General features: G+C 46.0%; 1 protein-coding gene across 4 annotated transcripts; it reads left to right on the top strand.

Moving 5' to 3' along the window:
- Positions 1–4,583: 4,583 nt before the first annotated feature.
- On the top strand, positions 4,584–10,174 carry LOC143694276 (uncharacterized). Of its 4 annotated transcripts, none has more exons than XM_077179459.1 (5): positions 4,584–5,660; positions 6,859–6,922; positions 7,562–7,616; positions 8,421–8,542; positions 8,992–10,174. In XM_077179459.1, the coding sequence occupies exon 1, from the start codon at positions 5,258–5,260 to the stop codon at positions 5,591–5,593; it is 336 nt and encodes a 111-aa protein (XP_077035574.1). In that variant the 5' UTR covers positions 4,584–5,257; the 3' UTR covers positions 5,594–5,660; positions 6,859–6,922; positions 7,562–7,616; positions 8,421–8,542; positions 8,992–10,174. The 4 variants fall into 4 exon arrangements, with proteins under 4 accessions (XP_077035574.1, XP_077035573.1, XP_077035571.1 ...); XM_077179458.1 differs by having other exon boundaries at positions 8,966–10,174; XM_077179456.1 differs by lacking the exon at positions 8,992–10,174 and adding an exon at positions 6,175–6,239 and having other exon boundaries at positions 8,421–8,953.
- The last annotated feature ends 1,688 nt before the right edge of the window (positions 10,175–11,862 follow it).

Genomic DNA, 11,862 nt, shown 5'->3' with positions numbered 1-11,862 from the left:
TAATGTAGTAGAAGTGGAAAATGAAATGCTGTTAGACAAGGCTGCTGCCCAAATTGGCTCTGCCTGGATCCACCTGGCCTGCAGCACAGCCTTCTCCCTTTCTCCTCACTGCCTTCTGCTCAGCACCGACCCAAACCTGGGCTATTTCAATTCCTGTCAGACACAGAGCAGCTGATGGGCAGCAAATGCAGCCTTCCCAAAGTGGCTGCCCATGGCCCAGCCTGCAGGGCAGAGCTCAGGGAGGAGGTGGCAGCTTCCTCGGTGGCTTTTCATGTCCTCTCTCTGCCATGCAGACACTGGCATGCATGGCACGGCTCTGTTTTGGCAGCCGGTCCCTTGGCAGGGCTGGGTGAGCGCAGGGTGAGTACAGGGTGAGCTCTCTGCTCCTTGCTGTGACACCTGGGCTGGCAGGGATGACACAGTGACCTCGGCCGGCCCATGCTGCCTGTGCCATCACCTGGCACTGACGTGTTTGATGAAAATCCTTTTGCTGGGATTTTTCTCCTGAGAAGCCTCAGAACAGAAATGGAACCAATAACGATCTGCTGGCTGTGGAGTGTGGGCTGGAGATGGTTTAGCAACAGGGGCATCTTGGATTGGTCTCCTGTGCAGTGTTTCTACTTAATGACCAATCATGGTCCAGCTGTGTCGGGGCTGTGAGCAGTCCCAGGTTTTTATTATTCATTCCTTTCCAGCTTTCTGATGTCTCCTTGCTCTTTTAGTATAGTTCTACTTTCTCATTTTCTTTTAATATAATAGAGATCATAAAATAATATTTCAGCCTTCTGAAAGGTGGAGTCAAGATTCTCGTCTCTTCCCTCGTCCTGGGGACCCTCAAACACCGCCACAATCAGCGGCCGAGCGGGTTTGTGTGAGCCTCTCAGTAACCCTCGGCCGGTCCCGAGTCGGCAGACACCGGGGGGCAGCCCTGACACGGCCGAGAGCGGGGAGACACTGTCTGTGCCCCGAGGGTGCTGAGGGCACCTGGGCTGGGGGGAGACACTGTCTGTGCCCCGAGGGTGCTGAGGGCACCTGGGCTGGGGGGAGACACTCTCTGTGTGTGCCCCGAGGGTGCTGAGGGCACCTGGGCTGGGGGCAGACACTCTCTGTGCCCTGAGGGTGCTGAGGGTACCTGGGCTGGGCCCCTGTGTAGCACAAGAGACACCAGAGACAGCGGTAGAAGATAAAGGGCTGACTCTTAGCAGGGGTTAATCCAAGGTTTTATTAGGAGTCCCAAAGGAGCTCCTGCACCTCAGGGGCCTCCTGCCAAGAGCCCCAGGGAGATGTGCCAAGGTCACATTTAAAGGGAGGTGGAAACCCAAAGTAGATAACATTTTACCAACCATTAAGTGACCCTAAGGGATGGATGCTGGGGCATAGACATACAGGACAGCGTATGGGGCAAGGCTCGGGGGGCTGACCCCTGGCCTCTGGCTAATCACTGGACGACTTGGACCGAAACTTCTGCATGGAGGGGATGGGAGGCTGAGTGATTGACAGAGAGCCAGGGTCGGGGTTTGGGGATGATCTCATCCCGGGAGAGGGATAACACAGGGAGAAGGAGGGGGGTACAGTTTGGGATAAACCATTTGGGAAAAATATGGGGATACAAAACAAAACGACTTCAAAGTATTATAAAGTATAAAAATGCACTACAGCAGGTTTGGGCAGCACCAAATAAAATTTAATAAAATGCTTTAAAAATAAAAAAATTAAAAATAAAAATTAAATAAAATTAAAAAAAAACAAAATTAATTTAAAATAAATTAAAAACAAAGTAAAAACTGTAAAGGGCTGTAAGAGTTCCATAAAAGGTAGTGCTGTATTGCAAGACCCTCAAACACCACCACAATCACCAGCTTGAGTTGGTCTGGGCAGCACTAAATTAAAAAAAAATAAAAACCTTTAAAAATAGAAAAATTAAAAATAAAAAATAAAATTAAAAAATTAAATAAAACTTTAAAAATAGAAAAATTAAAAATAAAAATTTAATAAAAAATAAAATAAAAAAATAAAAGCTTTAAAAATAGAAAAATTGAAAATAAAAATTAAAAATAAAATTAGAAAAATAAAATAAGCTTTAAAAATAGAAAAATAAAAAATAATAAAAAATAAAAGCTCTAAAAATAAAAAAACTTAAAAATAAAAAATAAAAATAAAAAAATGCTTTAAAAATAGAAAAAACTTAAATAAAAAATAAAATTAAAAAAATAAAAAGCTTTAGAAATAGAAAAATTAAAAATAGAAATTAAATAAAAAATAAAATTAAAAAATAAAAAGCTTTAGAAATAGAAAAATTTAAAATAAGAAGTAAATAAAAAATAAAATTTAAAAAATAAAATAAAAATGCTTTAAAAATAAAAATTAAAATTAAATAAAATTTTAAAAACAAAATTTATTTAAAATAAATGAAAAACAAAATGAAACCTGTAAAGTGCTGTAAGAGTTCCATAAAAGGTAGTGCCGTAATGCAAGACCCTCAAACACTACCACAATCACCAGCTTGAGTTGGTCTGGGCAGCACTAAATTAAAAAAAAAACCTACAAAAATAGAAAAATTAAAAATAAAAATTTAATAAAAAATAAAATATAAACTAAATGCTTTATAAATAGAAAAATTAAAAATAAAAAGTAAATAAAAAATAAAATTAGAAAAATAAAATAAAAGCTTTAAAAATAGAAAAATAAAAAATAAAATTAAAAAATAAAATTAAAGCTCTAAAAATAGAAAAATTAAAATTAAAAATTAAATTAAAAATAAATAAATGCTTTAAAAATAGAAAAATTAAAAATTAAATAAAAATAAAATTTAAAAAATTAAATAAAAAGCTTAGAAACAGAAAAATTAAAAATAATAAATAACTAGAATTAGAAAAATAAAATAAAAGCTTTAAAAATAGAAAAATAGAAAAATAATAAGTAAATAAAATTTAAAAACTAAAATAAAAAGCTTTAAAATTAGAAAAATTAAAAATAAACATTAAGTAAAAAATAAAATTTAACAAATAAAATAAATTAAATGAAAAACAAAATAAAAACCGTAAAGTGCTGTAAAGTACCATAAAAGTTCCATAAAGGGTAATGCCGTAATGCACGACTGTCGTAAAACTGCCGTAAATCGCGACTGTCGCAAAAGGCGCCGTAAAGCGCGACTGTCGCAAAAGGCGCCGTAAAGCGCGACTGTCGCAAAAGGTGCCGTAAAGCGCGGCTGTCGCAAAACGGGCCGTAAAGCGCGGCTGTCGCAAAAGGCGCCGTAAAGCGCGGCTGTCGCAAAAGGCGCCGTAAAGCGCGACTGTCGCAAAAGCCGCCGTAAAGCGCGACTGTCGCAAAAGGTGCCGTAAAGCGCGACTGTCGCAAAAGCCGCCGTAAAGCGCGAATGCCGTAAAACTGCCGTAAGGCGCGACTGCCATAAAATTGTGCCGTACAGGCTGGCGGCGCCCTGGCCGACACGGGGTGCCGTACAAGATGGCAGCGCCGTGGCCGTCGCAGAATGCCGTACAAGATGGCGACGGCCGCCCGAGTGGGCGTGTCCGGGGCGGGGCGCCGTGTCGACTTGCTGACGTCATTCGGCGGCACTCTGCCTGCAGTTCGCCGATGCAGACGGCAGGGGGCGCTGTGCCTGCAGTTCGCCGGTGCAGACGGCAGGGGGCGCTGTGCCTGCAGTGCGCCAAATCAGACAGCAGGGGGCGCTGTGTCTGCAGTGCGCCAAATCCGACAGCAGGGGGCGCTGTGTCTGGAGTGCGCCCATGCAGACGGCAGGGGGCGCTGTGCCTGTAGTGAGCCAAAGCAGACGGCAGGGGGCGCTGTGGCTGCAGCGCCCCGCTGCAGACGGCAGGGGGTGCTGTATAAATAGAGTATAAAGTATAAACTATATAGAAGAAGAAATAAAAGCTCTATGTCACCTGCAGCTGTAGAAAATTTCAGGCTCCCATGGAGGAAATAGTTTTCCTAAAATCATTACCCTTTGGGGGTTTTTTGCACTCCCCGGTAGCCTGAACGTTTCTACTGCTGCTTTTTCATTTTAAAACTAGAATGGAAAGCCAAGATTAGAAATTCAGGGAAAGAAAGAGAGAAAGAATTAAAGAGAGAAAGAAAGAAAGAAAGAAAGAAAGAAAGAAAGAAAGAAAGAAAGAAAGAAAGAAAGAAAGAAAGAAAGAGAGACAGAAAGAAATAGAGAAAGGGAGACAGAAAGAGAGTGAGAGAAAGAAAGAAAGAGAGAGAAAGAAATAAAGAGAGACAGAAAGAGAGTGAGAGAAAGAAAGAAAGAGAGAGAGAAAGAAATAGAGAGAGAGAGAGAGAGCGAGAGAAAGAAAGAGAGACACAAAGAGAGCGAGAGAAAGAGCGAGAGAAAGAAAGAGAGACAGAAAGAGAGCGAGAGAAAGAAAGAGAGAGAGAGAAAGAAATAGAGAAACAGAAAGAGTGAGACTAAGAAAGAAAGAGAGGGAGAGAGAAAGAAATAGAGAGACAGACAGAAAGAGAGCGAGAGAAAGAAAGAGAGAAAGAAAGAGACAGAAAGAGAGCGAGAGAAAGAAAGAAAGAGAGAGAGAAATAAAGAGAGACAGAAAGAGACAGAAAGAGAGCGAGAGAAAGAGAGAGAGACAGAAAGAGAGAGAGAGAGAGAAAGAAAGAGAGACAGAAAGAAAGAGAGAAAGAGAGAGCAAAAGAAAAGGGAAAAGGAAAGGAAGAAAAAAAAAAAAGAAGGAAGAGAAAGGAAGAAAAAAAATGAAAAAGGAAAAGGGTGAGAGTGAAAAAGAAAGAGCCAAAGTGGAAAAGGGGGTGAAAAACAGAGTGAAAAAAAGAAAAAAGAGTTGGAGTGGAAAAGAAAGGACATTCGGGAGGGGCGGTGCTGCCTAAGGTGCTTCCGCGCCCAGGAGCGAAGGAGCCGTTTGATCCCCTGGCGGGAGCGCAGCTCCCGGTGGCGGAGAACGGAGCGGTGGCTGTCAGTCCGAGACTCCAACTCCCGGCAGGCCCTGCGGCCGTAAAGCGCGGCGTCTGACGCAACGGCCGACGCGCCGTAGGAGTGGCTGGCGGCCCGAGGCGGCCGCGTGCCGGGGGAGCGGGCTGGGCGCGGGGAGCTCCCGGCGCCTGTCCCGCGCGGGACGGAGCCGCGGCAGCGACGCTGGAGGGGCGAAGCCTCCGTCCGGCCGCCCGCACGGAGCCGAGCGGCGCGGAAGGGGCGTCCGCCCGGAGCCTCGGCCTCGCTCAGCGGTCCCGGTGGCGGGGGCTGAGCTCGGGCGGGGCGCGCTGCTGCCCGCCGATGGCGGAGCGCCAGGCGGTGCTTTGCTGCCGCGGGCCGGGAGCTGCAGGAGCCGCCCCGGGCGAGCGGCGCCGGGCGCTGCCGCGGTCACTGTGCGGCGGCTGCCCTCGGGCTGGCGGAGGCGCGGGAGCCGCCGAGCTGCAGCCGTCTCCCTCGGGCCGCTGCCGCTGCTGCGGGCGGGGGCGGACGAGCGGCTGCGGAGGCGGCTCCGCGGCGGGCTCAGCCTTGCGAGCAGAGAGCGCTCGACATCGCTGGCATGACACGGCTGCTGAGTGCCTCAGTGCTCGTGGCTCTTCCTTCCACGCAAACAGATGGAGCGGCATCGCTGAGCAGTAAAACACAGCGATGGCCCGGAGAATGGCGAGCGCAAGGAGCGCCGGGCAGGATCCTTCTGATGGCACAGGTGCGATCGGCAAACTCAGCCCCTTGTGCCCCTGCCCTCCCGACCCCCAGGGGAAATGCTCTCCAGCCTCGAGCTGCTGAGAGACAAAACGTGTGATTTGACACTAGGGTCCGGAAAAGGTTTCCGTTTAGATTAGCAAATGCCTCCATTGTTCTTGGTTGCATCCTAGGATCGGTTTTAGGCAGTGACTTTCTACCGCTTGTCGGATTTTCTTGTGCAATGGTAAGAAAATAGGCAGGTCTGATACTGGTTTCGCTTTTTTTCTACTTCACGTTCCATGAGCTGCTTTTATCCAAGCAATTGTTTTAAAGTTCTACTGTAGGCGTTTATGGTTCACTTTTTTTTCTTTGCAGCACCCGTGACTTTTTTTTTTCCTCTAAATCGGCAGTGAATATAGCTGAGTAAAATTACCTTGGTTTTCTTCCTTCTTAACTGTTTTTATTGATAATCTTATTTGAATATGCAGAACAAGTGGGTATGTCCTGTAACATAGCCTAGCTTTTCTTGTTTACAGGGTACTCAGAAAATATTTTTCCCTTAGAGTCCCACTGAAACATTCTCCGTGCAATCTCCGTTAAGGTCTGTGTTTAGAAATAAGCCACCATCAGCTGAGATATTTGCCTGTGTACCTTTTCCTGTCATTCAGAGCTTGCGTTCTGTGGTTTTTATGATAAACCTATCACACATGTAAAAATGATTTTGCAAGTCTTAATCGTTGAAGGCAGCAAGAAGTGGTTTTAAAGCCTGTTCTTGAGCAGTCAAAGGGAAAAAGTGTGAATTTGATGCTGAACTTGTCCTTTTTCATTTGACTTGCCTTGAATTATTTAGGAAGAGAGAGAACTAGAAAAAGAGAGAAATAGAATTGGTTCTTGAGCCCTCCTAAAATGCTCCCCGTGATTCTGTGTGGAGCCAAAGTGAAGGGTGATGGAACAGAGCCCTGTGCTTTAGAAGGAAATCAATTTCAACCTGATCTCCACCCTGAGTCTCCCTAATTTCTGTTTTTAAAATGCAAACTCAGTTTAGGAAGTGTTGGGAGTTAGTATTTTGGGGAAGAAATGGCAGTTGCACAAACCGTTCCATTTCCCAGAGGCTCTGGGAAGGATTCATTTTGTAAGCGCTGTAACTGCCATCAGTTGGGGGTTCGGGGTTGGAATGTGCACTTGCCCTCCTATAAAGCACTCGTTCATTTGCATTTCAGTGCCAGGAGTCTGGAGAAACTGGAGAAGAGCCCAAGAGACATTTTACATCCTGAGATACAAAAGGTAGGAAGTGACTTTTCTTTGTTTGGTTCTTTTTCTTTATGATTTCCTGGAAATAGAAGTAATTAAGTATAGATACCAATGGTTTGTTTCTTCCAGTAGCTAATAATAAGAATAATAATAATCTAATACTACTTAAACTGTCTCTTTATCCATTGAGCTGGCCATTTCAAATCCAAACTTGTAAACACAAATAAAACCATCATCCTTGTAGAATCTTTAATAGGAGGGGGCTAAAGATGCTGTTTCTGTTGACAGGATTTATTGGTTCTTGAAGGGCAAGAGGTGAGTACAAGCCTGACTACTTCTTGCTCACAGACCCGTCCGGTGAATACAGCTTTGTATTTTGATGGGCTTTTGATGACTTCTAAATCAATTGCTCGTTACAGTAAAAATAAGTCCTGTTTTTTTGAACATGACAGCAAAAATAACTTGAAGCACCAACTAAATAATAATAGATCACCAATTTAAGTTAATGATTTTATGCTATACTATCAAAGTTTAAAGGTAAATCATTATGTATTAGGAGATGGTATAAAATGTATGTTCTAATGCGTAGGATGTATGCAAAGATTAGAGGAAACAAATTTTTATGTCTTCTGTTTGACTGTTTACCAAATAACATTTGGTTTTATTTCCCAGGGATTGGTGAATTTTAAATTTGGAGTCCTCTATGCTAAGGATGGTCAGCTTACAGGTGATGAAATGTTCAGTCATGGTGAGGTTTTCACCTTCTCCTTAATTGTTTTGCTCATCTGAAAAAAAAAAAAAAAAAAGGCAAGTTAAAAAAGGTATGTTTATTATTTGTTACCCTGTTCTGATCGTTTCCTCAGTATTTGCTGGAGCTCTGCTTACCCAAGCTTTGGGTAAAACAAGCTTTGGGTTCCTTCTGTCCCACTGGGAGTTGCCCAGTTTGGTTGCATCTGGTGAAATTCACCCTGAGCCCTTACAGAACCAGCTCAAACCACGTGAGAGCCATTCGCAGCTCTCTCAGGACACCCGGAGGAGGATGGGTGACGTTTCTGAGCATCTGGCAAGTGCACTTCTATCAAAACTCGGCCTGTGACATTGCTGGGGAAAACCCTTCTGTATCCTGAAGGGTTCCTCAAACTCTGTTGAGGATCCAGTTAGCAGTTGCTCACCTGGATGGTTCCAGCTCCTCAAGCTAACACTTGTACTCTTGCCATGTAGTTTAGATCTATTGTAGTTTTGGTATTTTGCAAGATTTTACGTCTTTGGACAATAACGTGCATTTCACTCTTTGGAACCTCTTGGATCATTCTTTGGTGCAGCACCACCTAATGGGACACTTGGCTGCTGTGCTGAAGGGCTTGGTTACTGGAATTGTAAATCCCGGAGAGTTTGTCAGTCTTCTGTCCCCAGGGAGGTGTCACGCTTTGTTCACCGTTGCTCTGTTTGTCGGGTGCTGCTTCTCGTCGGAGGTATTAACTTCAAACTGCCCTGTTCTTTTTTGAACTTTTTTTCCTGGTTCTCTCCGTAGGGCAGGGAAGGACTCTCGTATCCCGGTCGTCAGACTCAGCGCTGCCCGAGAAGATACAGAGACTGTAAAAATCATAAGGAGCAACTAGGACTGCAGAGGAAACAAACTGGAGAGAACAAAAGGTGATATTGTTCTCCTTAGCCTGGATTAGAAACATCCACTGCGCTTTGATGCCGGTGGCTGCCAGGGGCTCGTTAGGTCTCTTTAGGCAGGTGTAGGTGTTCACTTGTAGGTTCTATTTTTTGGCAAAGGACCACGAGAGAAGTTTATTTATAGATCCAAATAAACATTCATCTTATCTGAACATAACCTGTCATCCCCTTTCTGACATTAAGGACTCCTGTATAAATACTTGGGGGGGTCTTCTCTGTCATTTCTGAATGGTTCCATTTTGGTTCCATCTACCTGCCGGATACTTGAACAAGTCTGAGGGGGTTTAATTGCATACTGCTTCCTTGAAATTCTGTTGGTCTCTGATTGGAACCCTTCTTGTACTGCTTAATGAAAGACTTCTGATGGTGTTTTCTTGCCTGTTTGTGGTTAAGGTCGTGCTCTGATGCATTTACAGAAGCCATGGCAGGAGAGAGTCAGCTGCTGGAGAAGAGGAGACAGTACTATCCCTGTGCAGCACGGAACTGTGCCACTGCTGTGTCATCAGCTGTGTCTGCACTGAAAGTAGCCACCTTCACTTGTAGGTAGCTCCTTGGTGCTTTAGGACACGCTGAGGGATTTATTCCTTTTGGGATCCACGATGAGAATTCCCAAGAGAGGTAGTAGTAATAAGGTATGAGACTGGAAAAAAGCCTGTGTCCTTGGAATGTTGTTGTTGTCGTCAAAAGTTAATTTTTCCTTCTTTCTTAGCCAGTAGTCAGCTTTTTGCTTTATTTTTTGTGGTACCAGTATTTGATTGTTTAAAAAATTGCTTCAAAAGAACTGCAGTGGCTGGCCACCAGGACCTTGTTCAGATTTGCCTATTTGCTTGTAGCTAAAACGTTTCCATATTGTTTATCATTCTATTGAAGAAACTGCTGCCCAGTCAACTAAGAACTGACCATCTATCTCTCTAGGACATGGGGAGAGGATTTAGGTCATGTCTTTGTTTCCAGAAAAAAGTTCCAGTGTAGTTTCTAACTAGAGGAAAAGGGGGGGGTGAAGACTCGGGGCTCTGATGCCGTTGGGGGCACCCCGAGGTGCCCAGGAGAGGGAGCCCCACTGCGGTGCAGGAGCAGGTATGTTATCACGTACTAGAGAGCAAATTATAAATAGAAATAGGAAAATTATAAATATAAAAATATTTTTTAGATCGTTAAAGAAAGCGGTTTTTTTAACTTGTCAATAGGCAGGGTTTTGATGATAAAAATGATAAATACAAAGAATATGAAGGTAGAAATCTAAGTCTAGAAATATATCATAAATACATACAGATAACGTTTAAAACTAGAAGAAAAAATCAGTTGCAGCAGTAGATACGATACATAATATAAATAATAATTTAAATACATGTCTAGAATTTTATAGATATTATAGATAATTATTAATAGATTGCATCAAAAGAAACTATAAATATAAATGTGAATATAATTATACAAAGTATAAAAATATTTCGATATCGTTTAAAAGAAGGTGTTTTCTTGTATTTATTTGGTTAGAGATGGGTTTTTTCTTTGGATTAATAGAAGTATTCTAGAAATATAAATCTAACTGTAGAGAGATCCAATCGATAGAGGAGGATATTTCTAAAACCACAACCGAACGCCGCCGCCTTCGGGGGAATCGCACGAGCTCGGCCGAAGCAAGGCGAGAGCGGCCGACCCTGACGGCCTCGAGCGAACCGAGGCGAGGCTTCCGAGGCTGCCTGAAGCGAAGCGAGCCGAGCTCAGGCGAAGCGAGCCTGCTGCTCTCGTGCGCGCTGCTTAGCGCCAGTGCGCTCCCAGCCTAATGAGCTCCTGCCCGAGCCCGCGCTCCCGGTCGTGTCCGCGCCGTGGCCGGGCCGCCCGCGGGACGCGGCAGCGGGAGAGCCCCGAGCCGGGCGAGCTGAACGGGAGGCGGCGGCGCTTGCCCGCCCGCCGTCGGGGAGCCGAGGCGAGGCGAGCGGAGCCGAGGCGCGCCGAAGGCACAGAGCGGCTGGGAGTTGGGCCGAAGCGAGGCGAGCTCGGCCGAAGAGGCGAATGCAGGCGCCAAGAGCCGAGTTGAGGCGCCAAGAGCCGACCGGAGCCGAGCGTCTCCGGAGCGAGCCGAGCTCCGCCGAGCGCCGCAGCATCCCGGGCAGGGCGAGGCGCCGGGCCGGGCTCGGGGTGCAGCCGGGGCTCTGGGAGGCTTCCCCGCCTGTCCCTCTCTCTAGCCCTCCTTCCTTCTCCCCGTATTCGCCTTCTCTCGCTCCCTTTCCCCCATTCCCTCTCCCCCCGCAAAGCCGGCTCCTTCCTGTCCTGTCCCTAGCCCGCTACTCCCTTCTGTTCCCCCTGTCTCCTTCCTGTGCCCAGCCTCCGTGTACCCTCGTCCCGGGCTTTCCCTTCCCGTGCCGCTTTCCTGCACAGCCCGAGCTCCCTCGCCGCCCTTTGTCGTGCCCTGCTCTCGCTCCTCTCTTCCCGTGCCCCCTTTCCTTCTTTGCCCCGCAGCCGCGGGGCTCGGGCTGCCGGAGAATAAAGCCCCGAGGGCCGGAGCCCGGCGCCCCTGGGCCCTTGCGGGAGTCCCCGCGCGGGGCCGGAGGCTCTCGGCGGATCCCCCCGTGCCGCTCAAGCAGCGCGGCCGACAGCGCCGGAGCTGCGGCTTTGCCGGCATCGCGCTGAGAGCGGCCCCCGCTCCGTGCCGGGCCGTCCCCGCCGTCTGTGCCGCTCCCTCTCTCGCTGCCCCTGGCCCGTGACAGCGAGGCTGGGCAGGAACCTCAAGCCTTCTGGGGGCTGCCCCCCCTTTCTTGTTGCAGCAGAATCCCTTGCTGGGGCCATGCACGTATGGGAAGGGCTTGGTTTAGTTTAAAAAATAAAAAAGACAAAAAAAGTGGGTTTTTTTCCTTCACTGCTGTATTCGCTGGTGGTAGATGGTGTGTTGTTTTATTTCTTGGTCTTATTAACTCTGTGTAAATAGTTTTTTGAGTGAAGCTCACTTTCTGCACGGGTTGGTTTGTATTTGAGGTAGGCTTAATTTCAAGAGGTTTCTTTCCTAGACTTCTGATAGGTATTCCTGGGATTTTGGTTTTGTTTACTGCATGTATCAACAGAGAGATTTGGTAGGGCCAGCTGGGCTGCTGGAGTTTTGGGTGTTAATTTATGAGATGGCTTTTGTTCAATGCAGTTTTGAATTGTTGAAAGGGTTTTAATTGTAGTTGTTTTAAGGCGGTTTTTAAGAATTGTTTGTATCGTTTCACGTTGTTTGTAGTTGGTGTATGATCAGGGATATGGTGGAACTTCTTGAACGTTCTGGTTTTAGCGTTCCTAAGTTCCGATTT

Source organism: Agelaius phoeniceus, chromosome 6 (assembly GCF_051311805.1).
Source record: "Agelaius phoeniceus isolate bAgePho1 chromosome 6, bAgePho1.hap1, whole genome shotgun sequence".
NCBI classification, from domain to species: Eukaryota; Metazoa; Chordata; class Aves; order Passeriformes; family Icteridae; genus Agelaius; species Agelaius phoeniceus.
This window is presented reverse-complemented; position numbering and strand designations above follow the sequence as displayed.

What these genes read in the sequence shown, in the direction of transcription:
- LOC143694276 (XM_077179459.1), top strand. Translation starts at nt 5,258, where the DNA reads ATGGCGGAGCGCCAGGCGGTGCTTTGCTGCCGCGGGCCGGGAGCTGCA.